Source organism: Oryctolagus cuniculus, chromosome 6, assembly GCF_964237555.1.
Source record: "Oryctolagus cuniculus chromosome 6, mOryCun1.1, whole genome shotgun sequence".
Lineage (NCBI taxonomy): Eukaryota > Metazoa > Chordata > Mammalia > Lagomorpha > Leporidae > Oryctolagus > Oryctolagus cuniculus.
Window position 1 is genome coordinate 58,973,579 of NC_091437.1, and position 18,621 is coordinate 58,992,199.

Here is an 18,621-nt window from a genome sequence, read left to right on the forward strand (position 1 = left end):
ACACAAACACAAAAACAAAACAAAACAAAACCTCCAAAACTCAAAAAAATCCCACCAAGAGCCAAAAAGCAAAATCCCACCAGCATATGAAGGGTTTGCAAAAAGTATATGGAAAATACATGTTATCAAAAAACTATGCACACATTTCAAAATATTTTCCCCTACAATACATTTATCTTTTAGTCCCACTTTCCATGAACTTCTTGAAGCCTTAGCTGCCACCATCGTTTCCAGTTGCAGCTGGGGCTTAGAGAGGTTCAGTCACCGGCCCAAGAGCCCTTCGCCAGTACGTGATGTTCAAATCCAGGTCTGTCTCCAAGACCCCTGCTGAGGAGTGAAGGGAACTCCTGCTCCACTCTCAGGAATGTTTCCAGGGGGAGAGGGAGGTGGCTTGGTATTGCCGATGTGGTAGGACACGTGGAAGAAGGGCCAGCGGAAAACGGAAGCGTGTGGGGCAGTCAGCCCCCACCCTGCACCTCGACACAGCCGTTTAACCACCAGAGGCAGCAGAGGTCTTTCCACAGAAGGCATCAAGTGCCTTGCAAATGAGAAGGAAGGAAGCAGTGCCTGACCACCAGAACAAGTCTAGGGGGGAGCAGTGAGGCATGGACAGAGGGCAGGCTGGGGTCCCCTCGGGGTCGCGTGAGGGTGTCAGGGCCCCAGGGAAAGCACTGCCCAGGCTCACTCAGTCTGGCCCCCAGAAGCCCCGAGAAGGGGCAGGCTTGTTGTTCTGCTTTAATTCCACTGCCTGGCTTCATGGTCATGGCCACCGAGCCTGAGACGGAGAGATTTGGAGGCAGAGGCTGCAGGGGAGGAGAGGTGAAGAGGTGACCCAGCAAGGGCCGTGGCCGCATGGGCTGTCCCCAGCACGTGCAGGCTGGGGCTCCTTCCTACCTTCTTCAGACTGCATGGAGAACTCGTCCTGCACACCGTCCTGCCCTTCCAGACAGGTGGCAGGGACCCAGCCTTGCTCCTCAGCTGTGCTGACGAACCACCAACCTGGGAAAGCGAGAGTGCACAGTGGCATTAGTGGGGCGCAGCGTCAGAACCCGACCCAGGTGTCGCCCCCTCAGTGTCCACGGGGGACTGGTTTCGGGACCCCTCCCCCCACCCTGAGACACCAAGCTCCCAGGCTGCTCAAGTCCCTCATATCAGATGGCACAGCACGAGGGGACTTCAAAACGCTCGTGGAAAATGGAATTAAAAGATAAGTGGATTTTGGTGCAAAAAACCCTTGAAATCCATGCACATGAGGGGTCTTGAAAAAGTTCAAGTAAAGTATGTACTGAAAAAAACTGCATGGATTTTAATTGTTTTATGCAGCAAAATGAATATACTTTAAATCTTATTTTCCCAGAACTTTTCGAAGGCCCCTCAGGTTTTGCACTGAACCTACAGACATCCTGTGCACTTTAAATCATCTCCAGATGACTTGCAAGCTGCTACAATGGGAGCGCTGTGTAAATAGTCGTTTTGCTGTGTTGCTTAGGAAATAATGACAAGAAAAACACGTGCACATGTTTAGTACACACACAAGGTTTCGGAACATTTTCCATCCATGGGTGGTTGAAGTCACCAACAGGGACCCCGCGGACACCGAGGGCTGACTACATTCAGCCACTGGGTGCCTTCACACCCACGGAAAGGCCAAAAGCTTACCATTCAGCCTTAACGACCATGAACTACCAATGTTAGCTGCCGACTGCTACACCCAGGCTAACCAGACTCTCCTGAGCTTGGAAGACAGATGAGAAAGACCATGCAAAATGACAAGAACAAAGAATGTCCACCTCCACTGAGATGCGATGCCCCAAGCACTTTCCTTTTATTATCTTATGAATGCTTCACATCACTGGCCCCACTGCACAGATGAGGAAGCTGAGGCTGGAAGAGGGACACAGACTTGTCCAAGTTCATACAGCCGCGGCGGAGCTGTGGTTTTTGCCCAGGGCTGTCCGATCCTGAAAGTGTTGCCCTGAGACCTAGCTGGGACTCTGACCTAGCATTCGCTCAGTTCCAGGGGGAATCCAGCCGCAGAGGCAACTGCTGGAGAGGACTCTCACCCAGCCACGGGCGTCTCCTGAGAAGGGCTCGCGTGGGCTTGTGGTAGGCCCCCATCCCTGGAACCTGTGACTATATTAAGTTACATGGCAATGGGGAACTAAGGTTCCTATCTGCTGACTTTAAAATAGGGAGATCATTTGGGATTATGAGGTTAAGTCCTGGAAGACAGAGGCAGAAGACTCGGGAAGACACGGCTATGGAAGACAGACATGGAGAGGTGAGGCACTGCTGGCTTTGAAGATGCAGGAAGGGGCTGGGGCCGAGGGATGTGGGCAGCTTCCAGGAGCTGGGAAAGGCAAGGAAACAGATCCTAACCAGAGCTGCTGAAGCAACACATCCTACCAGTACCCTGTGTGTGCATGGAACTCCAGGGCTGATAAGCCTAGGGGCCAGTGAGGCCAAAGCCTGTGAAGCCGGCATCCCACACCAGTGCCGGTTTGAGTGGAACTGGAGGCTCAGTGACTTGCTCAAGGTCACAGATGATATTAGTGGCCACTGCCACATGAAAGCCACAACAAACTCTTGTCTATGCCACTGTTTTTGGAGAGGAACTGCCCGTTCCCTGCTCTCCCCCTCTGCCTTCAAGGGTACGCAGCAGCTGCTTTGTGGCTAAGGAAGGTGAGAGAAGGAATCCCACACTTTGGAAGCACCTACTACGTGTCATACACAGGCACTCTATTTAGGTATCTGGTAGATGAGCAGAGAAATAAAGCTACATGGACTGCTGGGAAATGCGGAGTTCAGGTGGAAATCAGGCTCCACACCTAAATCACACCACATTCTGCCCCAGGCCCGACCAGTGTATGTGGCCAGGGGGCCCTGGGATGGCAGGCGGGCCGAACGACAGGTGCAGTGTCCGTCCCACGAAAGCCCAGCGCTGATGCAGTCTTCTTGAAGACCCCAGGGGTGACAACAGGCAAATTAATGCGTAAATGTCCCGTGAAGTGCGCAACACTGTGTCTCCAGGTGCTTTACAAGCCTGAAGGAGTTTGCGAGGCATGAGCCTCAATAAACCAGCAACACCTGAGCCAGCAGGACGCTGGTGAGTGGGGCCAGCACTAACCAACCCCGGAGAGCACTCTAGGAGGCCCTCCGCCTGCACTGGGTAAGGTAGTTTCTCAGTGCCCAAGGGTTTCCCATGCGGGGGCTGGGTGACAGTGCGGGGTGGGGAGGTTCCCACCTGACTCATTCTTCTCGATGATGTCCACCACCTGCCCCACGCTGAGGCTGATCTCCGAGCTCTCCTGCTTCTGATAGTTGGCCACCACCACGTACTGCTCCAGGACCATGGGGTCCACCGAGGCCAGGTCACCTCCTTTGGACAACAAAGAACAATCACATGTCACAGCTGCCACCACCATGCATAAAGGAATAGGAATCAGGGGAGCAAGGTGGGTCAGGACCCTCCAAATAGATAAAGCAGCCAGTCCAGGACTCAGTGCACGGTGACCTCATGGGTGTGTTTTTTATTCATTTGTTCACTCTGCCACCAGAATTTACCAATGACTGAAGGGTGTGTGTGTGTGTGTGTGTGTGACTACGAAGATGTGGTATCTGCCCCGAAGAAGCTGACAGCCTAGTGGAAAGTTCATTCATTCACATCTATCCATCCTTCTGCCAGCATCCATCATTCATCCAACCAGACAGCCATCCATCCACCCGTCATTTATCTAACTAAGCATACATCCATCATCCGTCCCAAGCCACTCAGTCATCAATTCACGAAGGCACTGGTGATGTTCTGGGTACTCTCAGGTGCTGGGAACAAAAGCAGATGAAACAGGTGATTCCCAGCCTCAGGTAACGCAGTCTGGGTGGGGAGACAGACACACCCGTAAGTCCACAGTGTGAGTAGTATACAGACACACTTAAGTATGAGCTGGCGATGGCTGAATTGCTGGGGCAGTGAGTGAAGGGGAGAGACAAGGCTTTGTTGAGCAGGGTGGTCAGGAAGACCTCCCCAGGGAGGTGACATGGAGCGGAGACACAGCCGAGGGGAGACTGGGACAGGAAAGGGGAGACTGGGACGGGAAGGGGCCGGGAGCTTTTGCTCTGGGAGGGGGCTGGTGGCTGAAGCCCCATGAGTAAGGAAAGCATGCTCACAACCGAGAGCCCAGAGGTTAGGCCTGGCTCACAGCAGGTGGGGCTGCACGGGTAAAGGAAGCAGTGTGGACTCTGGGGGTGCGCCTTCGGCATGGAGGTTAAGGCACCACTTGGGATGCCCACATTCCGAATCAGAGTGCCTGCTTCAGGTCTTGGCTCCTCCATTTTTGATCCGGCTTCCAGCGGAGGTGTGTTCTAGGAGGTGCCAGTGATGGCTCCACTAACTGGGCCCCTGTCACCGGCATGGGAGACCCAGAAGAAGCTCCTGGCTCTGGATTGGCACAGCCCTGGCCATTCTGGCTGTTTGGGGAATGAACCAGCAGATGGAAGACCTCTCTCTTTGTCTCTCCCTCTCTTCATCTTTGATTCTGCCTCTCAAATCAATAATAAAATCTTTAAAAAAATATTTATTTCTTTACTTATTTGAAAGGCAGAGTGACAGACAAGAGACAGGGAGTATGGGAAGGCAGAGATCGGTCTCCAGTCCGCAAGTTCACTCCCAAATGCCCACACAGACAGAGCTGGACCGGCCTGAAGCCAGGAGCCAGAACTCCATCTGGGCCTCCCATGTGAGAGGCAGGGACATAAGACCCATCCCAGATGTGACTTTGGAAAAGCCGCAGGGTGAGTGCATCGAGAGAGCAGCTTGCCACATGTGATCACAGGGCTCTGGGTTTCTGAACATCTTGACTTCAAATATCCCTTCTTATTGTTTTCATAAATCACTGATAAATGCAGGAAATTCCACCCTTCTGCGCCCAAATACATCTGGTAGTGGAGTGGTGTGTGACTGCTGGCTCACCGGCCTGCCCTGGGGAGCACCCACAGCTGACAGCTACCATTGAACTTCTGCCCTCTACTGGCAACCACAGGGACTCCTTGATGAGAGTAGCAGAGGCTTCAGTCAAGCAGGGACCCAGTTAAGCCGGGTTACTTTGTTCAGAAGTTCACCTGCTGGGGCCGCTGGGGCACAGCAGGTGAAGACGCTATTTTAACGGTTTGAGTCCCAGCTGCCCTGCTTTCAATCCAGCTCCCTGCTAATGTGCCCGGGAGGGGAATGGAGGATGATCCAAGTACTTGGGCTCCTGCTACCCACACGGGAGACCTGGATGGAGTTCTGGGCTCCAGGCCCAGGCCCAGTTGTTGCAGCCATTTGGGGAGTGAACAAGTGGGTAGATCTCATTGGTATATCTCATTCTCTCTCTGTCTCTCGCTCCCTCTCTGCTACTCTGCCTTTCAAATAAATAAAACAAATCTTTTTTTCCCTTAAGTTCCACTGCTGCCAGCCTGTTTTAACACCTGATAGCAGCACTAGTGTACCACATTACAATTTTTAGGACCTCTGACAAATGCACTGCTCTGTTCGTTTCTGCACCGACTCTCCTGATTGCAAACGGCATGTGGCAAAACTAGGAACGGAGTCAGAATCAGGGAATCATGGGACTTGCCATGAGCATGACAGGAAGCCAGGAGATGAGCATTTAGACTCTGGGCTGGCAAGCGCACATCCTAGCCTAGTACAGGGCCTGGGCTGGCACCTCCTCTATACCTTGGGGAAGATACCCACGAGGACAGGATCAGCTCATTCAAATGTGTCCCCATGACTTGAGGGAAGGGGGAACCATCTGGAAGGCCCGAGTGTGACATTCCCTCTGCCTGCAAGGCAGGACTCTGTGTGAGAACACGCATTTCCACTGGGGTGTCCAACAACAAACCAAGCACACTAATTATTTTCTCTGTTACTGTCACACACAAGATCTGGGGCTTAGCCTGTGGTTCTCTGCCATGAAGTGGTTCAGAGAAGAGTGCATGGAGCTACTTTTTTAGCCTTTCTTCTTGAGCAAGCCTTTTGCATGTGACTTGGTTCACTTTACAAAAACGCAGGAAAAAGAACCCCAGTCATTTGATCCACCAGGAATCTCAAACTGGGCTTCAGACCATTTAGGTGCCAAGTGAAGACACCTACTGGTGAGACGTGATATTGCAGCCAAGCTCTACTAGTGCCTCACCATTATCACAGTAATCCCAAAGCTGAGGCATGTAGCTAAATTCTAGCAGCTGCCAAGTGTGAGATCAAAGGATTCCGAGGCAAGGACTGTCACTCTTGTGGCCTAGCCGACGATATGAGAGAAGGAAGAGTCCAGGAGGAAGAAGCTGGCTTGACAGTAAAAGGGAGATTTTTATCATTAAGTCCTGTCACCTGGGACAGTGCCTAACCCACTGCAGAGGCTTTCAATCCGGGTGTTTTCTTCCTTCAGTGGTTAAAGTGGACCTCCCTTCCGGAAACCCACTTTATGCCAGGCTTGCTCAGAGAATCAGCAAACAAGACTGCTTCCACCAGTAAAGGAAGAAAAGTTTCCCTGAAAGAATGAGACGATTTGTTGCACTGTGACAAGAGGGTTTTGCCTGTTCCTTTGTTTCCTGCAGGATAAGCAGAACTTGAGGCCATGTTAGCCAGAGTCCGCAGGGACAGCCAGGGGGTTGTGAGAGGGAAGTGGCAGAGACAGATCCGCCTTCTTCCACCGACAGTTCTGGCACAGGAATGTGGGCCGTTCGTCAGAAAAACATTAAATTCCTTTAAAATTAAATCAAGAAGGCTGGCTCTAAAATAAAGGAAGCGTTCGAAGGTCAGTTAGGGAACAAGGCTAATCCCAGCATGGGTTCTCTGAATGAGGAGGGGTGCCGTGTGCCACGTGGCTGAACTATGAATACACCGTCCACTGCCCCTGCAGGTGCATGATGGGCGTGGTCACCGCAAATGAGAGCTTCCTGTCTTTCCAGACCAGTCTCTGCATCAGGCTCGGCAGACAGCACACCTGGTTTTCACAACCCCCCAGAGCCGTCGCCTTCCTCCCACCCGCTGCTTCCAGGGAAAGTGGCTGCATGTTCAAAACCAGAAACTCTGTGACCGGCCTGAGAGTGGCAGCTCCTCGCTGTCTTTTCAAAGAAACATATAGCCGGCGCTGCGGCTCACTAGGCTAATCCTCCGCCTTGCAGCGCCGGCACACCGGGTTCTAGTCCCGGTCGGGGCACCAGATTCTGTCCCGGTTGCCCCTCTTCCAGGCCAGCTCTCTGCTGTGGCCAGGGAGTGCAGTGGAGGATGGCCCAAGTGCTTGGGCCCTGCACTCCATGGGAGACCAGGATAAGTACCTGGCTCCTGCCATCGGATCAGCACGGTGCACCGGCCGCAGTGCGCCGGTTGCAGTGGCCATTGGAGGGTGAACCAATGGCAAAGGAAGACCTTTCTCTCTGTCTCTCTCTCTCACTGTCCACTCTGCCTGTCAAAAAAGAAAAAAAAGAAACAAAAAAGAAACGTATAATTATCCCCGGGCTCAAGGACTATTTACAGCTTGAGCAGGATACCACGGCCTGGCCAGTACCTATTAGAAAGTACAGCCATAAACAGACTGGCTGGGAAAAGGCTAGAGTTAAATCCAGATGCCGTACCTCGACCCAGAGAGATCTGAATCCTCCTTCCCCTCCCCCATCTTCCCTCTAAGAATGGCCCGGGGGGAGGGGCCGGCAAAGCTGACTGCAGCCTCTACCGGGGGCACCTCTGGTGCTGAGGATGACCATGGCTGTTGAATGTGCAATTGCTACTGAAGGGGGTCAGGGACACCGGTATGCTTTAAGTAACAGCAGTGGAAGCAGCAATGAAAATAGCAGAAAACATACATCCTTACAATGTGCCAGGCACTGTTCTAAGGCTCCACTGGACGGATTACTATTATCATTGCCATTTTACAGAGACACTGACAGGCAGCATCCTTTACCACACGTGGGATCTCTGCTTGCCTTGCCCTGCCCTTGCTTTATGCTTATCAAATCCCCCAGCCCTCCTGGAACTGAAGGACATTAAAGAACTTGGAATCCCAGAAGGTCTGAAGGCCGCACTGGCTCCAGGTGAGTGTGGGCCAGGGTCTCTGCCGTTGTAGGAGGTGCTCTGCGTGGTGGGAAGAAAAAGCCGGGCTGTTGCTAACCTGGGTTTTCATGAGTCCCAGTCCCGTGAGAACTCAATCACTGTTCCGTGTGGACAGATTCCCACTGCTCTCCCCAGGACTGCTTCTGATCAAAGCAGCTGTGTCGTCCAAGGAATGAGGGGATCGTCAGGAAGGAGGAGGACTGACTTCAGGGGCAGTGGAATGAGTGCGTGAATTGCTCCAGGTTGCATTTGCCTCTGCCCAGAATGGTGGCTTCCTGTAGGGAACTGCAGAGGCGGGGGCCCCACGCTGCGGCCACCGAACGGATCGGGCCCGGATGGACAGCACAACCCCACCTCCCAGCCTGCAGGTGTGCTGGCCCCTCGCTCAGAGTGCCCTGCACTGCGTGGGAGTCATTCTCCAGGACCCATGGTCCCCTCTTCCTGACCCCTTCCCAGCACATGAGAAGCAGGCTCTGAGCTACCAAGACTCTGCACAAAGCAGAACAAGGGCATTTCACCCCCCGTAGCGAGCCTGGGTAGATGCCTGTCTGCTTCCTGAAGGCATCCTCAGGGAAAGGCACCAGGTCTCATCTACCTCGAAATGCTCTGGTACAGAGTGAAACAGGCGCAGATCCTTTTGGGTAACAGAGTGGACAGCAGCCAATCAATCAAACATTGACCCATCCTTTCATCCATCCATCCATCCATCCATTAAGCATCAAGGAATCATCCATCCATCTGTCCACACACCAACCCACCCATCAATCTATCCATCCAACAAACATCAATCCATCCATTCACCATCCATCCATCTATCCATTAAGTATTAATGCATCATCCAACCATCCATCAACCCATCCGTCAGTGCATCCATATACCCACTCATCCACTCATGCATGCATCCATCTACCCAGCATTCATCCATCCACCTGTTCACATCACTGTATCCCCGATGTGGAACCCAGGGCCTGGAACCCAGCCAGTGCTCAGTAGGAGTATGAGAAAGTGGAAAATATGCTTACCAGATTTCTTTTTCCCAATGTGCTCCCTGTAGAGGAAAGAAAAGGGACGAGATGGAGAAACAAGTCAGTATTTACTGTGTATTGACAAGTTAGTCAATGCATTTCCCACCCCACAGCGCCAGCCAATGAGTACAATCCAAGCCGGCCCTAGGGACCCAGACTTCTTCAAAAAGAAAGAGTTTGTTCCTCTTAGGTCCTGGCACCCTAGGGACCAATGTCTCCACTGATTGGTAGCAGAGAGGGCCCTAGGGAGGAGTCGAAAGGCGCTCCACAGTCTAGAAACAGGAGTCAGGCCCCACATTGCATGAGCTGCCTCCCTGTCAGGCACAGTGGAGGTCCCTGTCTCACTGCGCGGGCTCCCTGAAGCCTAGACTTGGAGCCGAAAGTGCCTGGTAGAAAGGGGAATGCACGGAGCCTGGGGAGGAGTGCAGACAGCAGGGCACACGACACTTAAGCAGCGCCAATGCCGGTTACAGTGACACTCCTCACGCCTGTAGGAGGGCTGCAATCAGAACAGGAACAACACATGCCGTTGGGGGTGCAGAGTCGGCACTCACACGTGGCTGGTGGGGACGCGAGGCAGGGCAGCTGCTCAGACAGGATTACCATGAGACACTATGAGTGACATGGGGGGGGGGCACTACCCTAGGCTGAAATTCAAAGGGAATGATAAGGACTCCCTTACACTTATCAAGCATCACAATTCCCACTACGACTGTGTGTGACTACAGTGCGACAAATCAGGGCATAGAGAGGTCCTTTCAAGTCAATTATGCCAGTGGTAATAAGGTATCCGATAATTGGATTGGGACAGATGCTACCATCCGGTGCCAGCAACCTGCTAGGCCCTTGCAGCTCACTCAGGAAATACAAAAGCCATAACAAGTACTATTTTTATCCCCATTTAGTAGGTAAGGAAAAGGAGGCACAGAGAGGTTCAGTAACTTGCCCAAAGCCACAGGGCTAGCCAAACAGCCCAGCCAGGATCTGGGCCCCACTGTATCCATGTTGTTAAAAACTGAGATTACTAAACACGCCATACCATTCATCTGCAAGCATGCAATCGGCTGGTCTGTTGTACATCCACAAGGCTGTGCAACCATCTAATTCCAGAGCGGCTTCATCACTCCCCAAGAGAAACGCCACACCCACTCCTCTTGGTCCCTAGCCATCACGAACCTGCCTGCTGCCTCCTGAGATTTGCCTATGCTGGACACTCCCTACAAATGGAACCACACAGTGCCTTCTCGTGTCTGGCTTCTTTCTTAGCAAAATGTTTTCCTGATCTGTCCGCGTTGCAGCGTGTACCATACTTCATTCTCTTTCACGGCTGCATCATGCCCCATCGTAAGGGACCCTAATTTGTTTATCTGTTCACCATCTGATGGGCGTTTTGGGGTTGTTTCCACTCGGTGGCTATTACAAAGAACGTGTCTCTGCACATCTGCATGCAAGCTTGTTTCATTTCTCTTGCATTCACACGTGCGAGCAGAATTGCTGGGCATACGGTGACTACTGAATTGAGAAGCTGCCAGGTTGTTTTCCACAGCAGCTGCCCAACTCTACCATCCCCACCTGCAATGTACGAAAGCTCGGCTTCTCTGCCTCCTGGACAGCATGTGCTGCTGGTGCCCTGACCGCAGCCGTCCCTCGGCTACGAAGAGGCGTCTCACCCTCGCTGGGACTGGCACTTCCTGCGGGCTGATGATGTGGAGCGTCTTATCACATGCTTATTGGCCACTTGTGCATCTTCTCTGGAGAGACACCTGCTCAGTGTCTGATTCTAAAGTCTGGGTTTTTAGCCACCACGGAATCACGCTCAGGGCAAACTCCAGAGAAGGAAGGGAGCGAGGCCAGGCCCGGGAGCCTGGGGCCGCAAGTCCTGGACGCCTGGCCCTGCAGTGGAGCTGAGCTGCGCTGGTCCTGACGTCCTATATCCTCGAGGCTGGCTTCATAGCCCTCGGACAGGGAAGGCAAAGGGCAAGAGTGGGTATCCTTGCTCCCTTTCACTTGCGCTCGCTCAGTCCAGGGTCCTGGAAGGACTGCTGCACCTGGCCTGACCCACTGAATGTTCTGGGGTGACCCTTCCATGTTGCAGGAGCAGACGCTGAGGTCCAGAGATCCCTGGGGTTCTAGTCCCAGGAAGTCTGGCTGCAGTCTTTGACTGTCTTTCCATGTGCTAACCAAGGCCCTCTGAGGCTGCCTCTCCACAAAGCACCGCCTCCAAGAAGGGCCACCCAGGCTGTGAGCCTGGCCACACTCTGGACTAGCTCAAGGCCTGGGCTCCTGCTGCCTGCTTCCCCTGGCCCAGCAGGGGCTGAGGGCAGGACTGCGTGGGGGTGTCCCCATTCAAGGCAGCAAAACCCTCCTCCGAGAAAACCACTCCGAGAGAACCCTTCACTTCCCTCCCTGGAAACCCACTAGGGAAGACCCAGAATTCCCGTCCCCAGCCCTAACTTGGGTATGAGCTTCGGGATCCTGATCGAGAGACTGAGCCTGTCCAGCAGCCATCTTTGCCATGCACTGCTCCCTAAACCAAGGACGAGGGTCCAGCTGAGCCTCCCTGGTGCGCTCCAGAGCCGCCTGGGGCCCCGGACAACTTCTCCCCTACCTGTTTCCCTTCCCTGCAAAACTTGGCTTAGAAGCAGGAAAGCACTGTTTGGTAAGCACTGGCCCCACGGAGACAGTGGGCTTCACACGCAGGACCCTGATGCTCAGAAAAGTCAGGTCACCTCTCTAAAGCCACACAGCTGGGAAGGGACAGAGATGGCACCTACCCCTCCCTGCCAGGAAACCTCTTGCAACCAGACACACAGAAAAAGTTCACGCAGGGGTGGGCATTTGATACAGAGGTTGAGATGCCACCTCGGACACTCAAGTTCTGTATCAGGGTGCCCAGACGAGTCCCTGCTCCTCCATTTCAGACCCAGCTTCCTACAAATGTGCATTCTGGGAGGTGTCAAGTACATGTGTCCCTGCCACCCATGAACCAGATGGAGTTCCAGGTTCCTGGGTCTGATCTGGCCTAGATCACGAACTCAAGCATTTTGACCCTGACTATCAGAGGAGGAGCTATGAAAATTGTGTACCTACTATGTGCCAGACACTGCACATACATTCTGTGTCCCAGCCTCACCACAGCACTGAAAAAATCAGCCATTTGTTAGTATTCTTCCCTTTATGTAGTGGGGAGAGGCAGGTGTGGGCCAGCAGTGAAGACAATGGTCAGGACACCTGTGTTCCAGATGGGAGTGTCTGGGTTTGAGTCCTGGTCCTGCTCCTTCTTTCAACTTCCTGCTAACGCACACACTGGGAGGGCAGCAGGTGATGGCAAGTGCTTGGGTCGCTGCTACCCATGTGGGAGACCCAGACTGAGTTCCCAGCTCCTGGCTCCAGCTTGGCACAGCCCTTGCTATTGTGGCCATCTGGGGAGTAACTAGCAGATGGGAGCTCTCTCTCTCTCTCTCTCTCTCTCTCAAAAGAATAACTAAAAATAAAGATGTGAGTTAACAGACTCTCCTTAAAGTATGAGAACACAGCTAACTCCAGCAACAGGGGAAGCAGTGGATCCTCTGAATGACCATGCACAGTAGCCCGGGGGATTTTGGTGGTCACTGTGACTTGAGTCCCTGGCTGCAGAAGACTGCTGGTCACTTCCTGATGTTCCCATCCGTCATTTCACTCCAGCCTCCAATAATCCCACCACAGGGCAGAGCAGGTGACGTGATGTCATCAGAAGGGAGGAGTGATGGGTCCGCCTGGGTAGAAGGGGCAGGCAGCTCCCTGTAGACACGGGCTGTGTCTGTGCCACTCATGCTTATGTCCCGGCGCCCAGCACTGGGCCTGGGGACCAACAACGCTGGGCCTCCTGGCTGGAGGTGGCGTCGGGTCAAGAACTCTTGGCCCCGGAGCTGTTTCTACAAGCAGCAGCCAGCAAGCAAGAGTGGAACATACTGCCATGGCCACCAGAGACAGGAGGCCAGAGAGTGTCACAAGCCACCTGACATTGCCCCAACAGCCTGACTCCTCCAGAGGGCTGGCAGTCACTCTGTCCTCACTGTCACTGTCACCCTTGGGGGCACTCCTGGTCCCTCTTCACAGTGCAGTAAGCAGAAGCCCTGAGGCCAAGTGAGTGAGCCTAAGCCTAGGCAGCCCAGGAGAGGTGAAGCCAGGACTAGAACCATGGGCTCTTCGCTGTTCTTCCATGTGGTCCCTCTTGTGGGAAACACACACAGAGGCTGCTCAGAGCTTAAGTTCAAATTGGGCGGACCTGGAGGAAGTTCACTTCCACCTCATCCAAACTGCATGACCCTGGGCAGGTCTCTTATTGTCCCGAACCTCACCTTCCTCATCTGTAAAATAGGAATGATCGTTTTTATCTGGTTGCTTTTTTTCTTTTCTTTTCTTTTTCTTTTTCTTTTTTTTTTTTTTGAGATTTATTTAATTGAAAGGCAGAGATAGAGAGAGATTTTCCATCTGCTGGTTCATTTCCCAAATGGCTGCAATGAGCCAGGAGCTTCATCTGGGTCTCCTACATGGGTGTAAGGGCCCATGAGTTTGGGCCATCCTCTGCTGCTTTCCAGGGTGCATTAGCAGGGAGCTGGATAAGTGGAGCAGCTGGGACTCAAACTGGTGCCCATGTGGGATGCCAGTGTCGCAGATGGCAGCTTAACCTGCTACACCATAGCACCAGCCCCATTAACTGGTTGCTTTTGAACGTGATAAACTCCATATTCTTTGAGTCATCTTGCCTGGAAACTATCTGAAGCCAGAGGCTCTGAGCCTCGATTAGCAATTTAACCCTGAAAGGCAAGGAGGACCACAGAGACAGGTGCTTTGAGGACATTTCACTGTGTACTGTGACGGCCTTAAAAGCTGGGGAATGTTTACCAGACACAAACATCAAAAACACCAGGGAGGAACCGTTAGCCAGTGTGGGCTAAAGACTCTCAGCAAACAGGGCAAACAAGCTTACAAATCCGCCTTTCACGGGTTTTGTCCTCACCTTTTAACTGATTAAACTGTGCTTAAAACCCCACCCCCTCCTGGGTCTGCTGCTCTTGGAGCCCCTCCCTTGGCCACTGCAGCAGGTTTCTGACTTAAATAAAACTTGCTTTTCTCTCTCAAAAGTAAAAAAGAACCAAAACTCACAGTATCACAGTTATACTAATTCTGTATCTTTATCTTTTTTTTTTTTTTTAATTTATGGAACTGTGTCTTGGCTCCCACGCTGGCGAGACATTCCCTCGTGATTCAAAAGGCTGGCAATGTGGAGTCCCTGGGGACTGTCTCTGTGTGCTCTGGAGCTGTGCTTACCCTGTGCTGGTCCCAGGATACGGCATCTACTGGATCTGACTCAGTTTACTCATCTGTGTGTGGGGTGAACCCCTGGTCCTGAGCGACCCCCTCCAAGGTGTGTGCCACCTCTGCTTGATCCTGAAGGTTGCTGCATGTGCACCCAGACAAATGTCCTGGCTTCTCTTCTTAAAATTCTTTGATGCTGGGGCTGGTGCTATGACGTGGCAGATTAACGCCCTGGCCTGAAGTGCCGGCATCCCATATGGGCACCGGTTCAAGATCCGGCTGCTCCACTTCCATTCCAGCTCTCTGCTATGGCCTGGGAAAGCAGTGGAAGATGGCCCAAGTCCTTGGGCCCCTGCACCCATGTGGGAGACCCAGAGGAAGCTCCTGGCTCCTGGCTTCGGATCAGCACAGCTCCAGCCGTTGTGCGGCCAATTGGGGAGTGAACCAGCAGATGGAAGACCTCTCTCTCTCTATGCCTCTCCTCTCTCTGTGTAACTCTTGACTCTCAAATAAATAAATAAATCTTAAAAAAAAATTCTTTGATGCTTTGTCCTGACAATTCTATTTTAAAAATAAATTTTGTGATCCCAACAGATTCCCTTCCAAAAAGCAACCGGGGTCTTTCTATCAGGACCTGTGTCAAATGCACAGTGCACTCTCTGACATCCGCTGTCTGTGGAGCAGGTGTCAGCCGCGGCACTGCTGCCACCATGGGCAATCGGTGGGCAATTGGCAGGCTCAAGCGAGGAGCATCCACATGAGTGCTGCTTTGAGTCCTGGCTGTTCACTTCCAATCCGTCTCCTGGCTACTGTGCCTGGGAAAGTAGGGAAGATGGCTCAAGTGCTTGGGCCCCTGCCTACCAGCTGGGAGACCTGGATGGACTTTCAGGCTCCTGGCTTCGGCCTGGTCCAGTGCTGGACATTTGCGGCCATTTGCAGTCATCTGCAGCCATTTGGGGGAGTGAACCAGCAGATGGAAGCGCGCGCTCTCTCTCTCTCTCTCTCTGTAAGCAGCTCAAATAAATAAATAAAACAAACAACAAAGCACCAGGCATAGGTCGGTGTTGGTGGCAGGCAGGGGAGTTGGTGCGTACACTGGCAAATGGGCAGTGTTTGATTTTATGCGATGCTGCTGTGTGTCTAGGGCACTGGATGTGCAGGGACAGCTGAGCCTGTCCACTGCAGGGAGAAGTGAGAGGGAGGCAGGACTGGACCACCGGGGAGCCTCGCTGGTCAGGATCACACAATGCCACTGCCGCTCGTTGGCCCTAGGGCCTGCAGGTCTGTCATTATGCATCCACATCTAATCTGAGATGCTTCAGAAACCAAAACTTTGAGAGTCAACATGACACCACAAATGAAAAATTCCACACCATGAAATTAGAAAACACTGCACACAATCACCTTCAGGCTATGCATAGAGTGTGCACGTGAAACCTAAATGAAACTTATGTTTAGACTTGGGTCCCATCGCCAGTATAATCTCATTATAAATAAGCCAAGATTTAATATCTGGAAAAGTCTGCAATACCCCTGGTCCCAGGCATTTCAGATAAGGGATCTTCAACCGGGCATGCCTGGGCACGCCCACCTCTGCAGACACTGAGGTGATCCCGCTCAGGGGCTGGCTCATGGTCAGCCCTGCTCCGTCACCTTTGAGAAGTGTTGTGGGTCATCAGAGAGCATCATGGGATCACGGGAGTGGCACTCAGTCAGCTTCCCACCCCCGCCATCGGGGACCAGCGCTGCTCACAGCTACTGTGAAGGCAGACTGCAGCGAGGGCTTGTGGGTCTCATCAGTGAGATCTGCCTTGGGTTCTGCTTTGCTTGACTTTGGGCCCTCCTGGGGCTGGCCGCACTGCTGGGCAGCTTCTGGGGAAGTCCCCAAACCAACTTACTCTTTTGGGGGATTCAGGTCCTCAGGTCGCGTCTCAAAGAACTGCAGCACCTCGTCACACTGGGAGATATAGGGCGGCAGCTGGATCAGAGCCTGCGGAAGAGAGACGCAGCTGAGTCTCGAAGCAGCATGGACTGTCAGGAGTGCTACCAGGCTCCGGCCTCGAACTCGGGCAGGCCTCAGGCTCACGGGCCCGGCTTTACTCAAACACGGATCTCTGGGTCCCGCCCCGGGGATTCTGACTCACTGAGTCTTTGACGGGAACAAAGAACGTGTATTTCTAACAAATTCCCTGGTGATGCTGATGCTGTTGGTCTGAGGAACACACACACACACACACACACACACATATACATACACACACGCTATTATGTATATAAATATACACACATGCACATATTAAAAGCATACTTGCACAAATAATATACACACATTTACAGAAAATCAGACCATACTGTACATGTGATTTTGCAAACAGATGGTTTCTCTTAACAATACATTGTGAGCTTCATGCTACTGTGTTGTTCTTCCACAATATCATCAACACCGCATGCTGGACACCTAGTGCATACATGTATCATACTGGTGGACATTTAGTTTCTTTCTAACATGCTTGCATACAACGGCATGTCCAAAAGCTTGTGGAAAATGGAATTAAAAGATCAGTTTAATAAAAATTTTTGAAATCTATGCATATTTTTCCTAATATGCATTTACATGAATTTTTTAAAAAAGATTTATTTTATTTATTTGAAAAACAGATTTACACAGGGAGAGAGAGGGAGAAGCAGAGAATCTTCCATCTGCTGGTTCATTCCCCAAATGGCTGCAACAGCCTGGGCTAGGCCAGATTGAAGCCAGGAGCCTCTTCCAGGCCTCCCATTTGGGTGCAGGGGCCTAAGCACTTGGGCTATCCTCTGCTGCTTTCCTAGGTACATCAGCAGGGAGCTGGACTGGAAGCAGGGCAGCCGGAACTTGAACTGGTGCCCATATGGGATGCTGGTGCCACATGCGGTGGCTTAACACAGTAGACCACAGTCCCTCCATGAACTTTTAGAGATTGTTAACTATTATCTTTTGTTATCTTAACTATTCTCAAGGGTACAGGGCAGTAGCATCAGCACATGCATATTGTACTACTATCACCACCATCCATCCACAAAACTCTTTTCACCTCGCACAACTGAAACTCTGCACCCACTATACAATAACCCCCAACTCACACCCCCTCCCCCAACCGGCAGCCACCACCGACTTTTGGTCTCCATGTAAGTGGAAAGCAGGGTAATGGTCCTTTTGTGTCTGGCTGACTTTGCTTAGAAAAATGTCCTCAGGACCCATCGATGCCATGGCACGTGTCAGAATTTCCTTCCTTTTTAAGGCTGAATAATGTTCCACCGTGTGGACCACATTTTGCTCACCCATTTAGCTGTCAATGGACGAGCGGCTGACCCTACAGGATTTTTGAGTCAGGAGCTAACAAACTCACCCCCTACTTACAGTGGAAACACACAATGTGGGTGGGTGGGTGGTTCAGTAGGGCACCTGGCCTGGTCAGGGGCCACTCTTCTGTCTGTCCAGGGTAAAGGATGCTAACCTAAATGCTCACTGGCTTTTTAAAAATTAGTCCTTAAGTAGCTCCTGCTCTGGGTAAATCCCCAGGGACTGAGGTGGCGTCCCAAGAGGGAAAGGAGCAGGCATCTCCTCCCCAGCCTCTCACTCCCTGTTTTCTAGATCATCAGAAATACCCTTTTCATTGATGGATAATAACTGCACACATCTGTGGGGCCCACCTCCCCTTTCTGACCCTCGTCCTCTTTCTGGTCATGTTCCTGCCCAGGATGAGCAGGGCCCCTGTGGCTCTCCCTTCTTGGAAATCCTGCAGCTCCAGCAGTTGGAGCCGCATAACGAAGGAGCTGGACCACGTGCATCCCTGCTTCTCTGCGTGCAAGTATCTTGCAGCTCCCCCAGTCGGCAATCACAACACTCTCTGACCCTGGCTCAGCACCTGATGGCTCCTGGAATGATCCATCTGAGTCACTGGATGCAATCCTGCAGGCCTGGCCCCTTTTAGAGAAGGAGAAATGGAGGCTCTGGAGAGAAGACTTGGACTGGACAGCCCAGGACTGATACTCCAGTCCTCTATCTCAAATCTCCAGAGGCTGGGAGGTGGCGGCTGCTCCTTCTCCACCTGCCCTACATGCCTAGGCACTGCTGGGAAAGACCATGGCATCCGGTCCAAAAGCATGCACTGGATAACCAACACGAGGGAGAGGCCCGGCCCTGGCCACATGGTTCTGCTACAGGCC

General features: G+C 52.4%; 1 protein-coding gene across 1 annotated transcript in view; it reads right to left on the minus strand.

Annotated features, from left to right (window-relative positions):
• Positions 1–18,621, minus strand: part of SH3PXD2B (SH3 and PX domains 2B) — a 105,744-nt gene that overhangs the window by 23,947 nt on the left and 63,176 nt on the right. The window contains exons 5-8 of the mRNA XM_051843617.2: positions 16,314–16,405; positions 9,112–9,137; positions 3,245–3,379; positions 895–999 (exon numbers count right to left, since the gene is read on the minus strand). Of these exons, the coding sequence (XP_051699577.2) occupies positions 895–999; positions 3,245–3,379; positions 9,112–9,137; positions 16,314–16,405 (358 nt within the window). The remainder of the gene's footprint in view (positions 1–894; positions 1,000–3,244; positions 3,380–9,111; positions 9,138–16,313; positions 16,406–18,621) is intronic.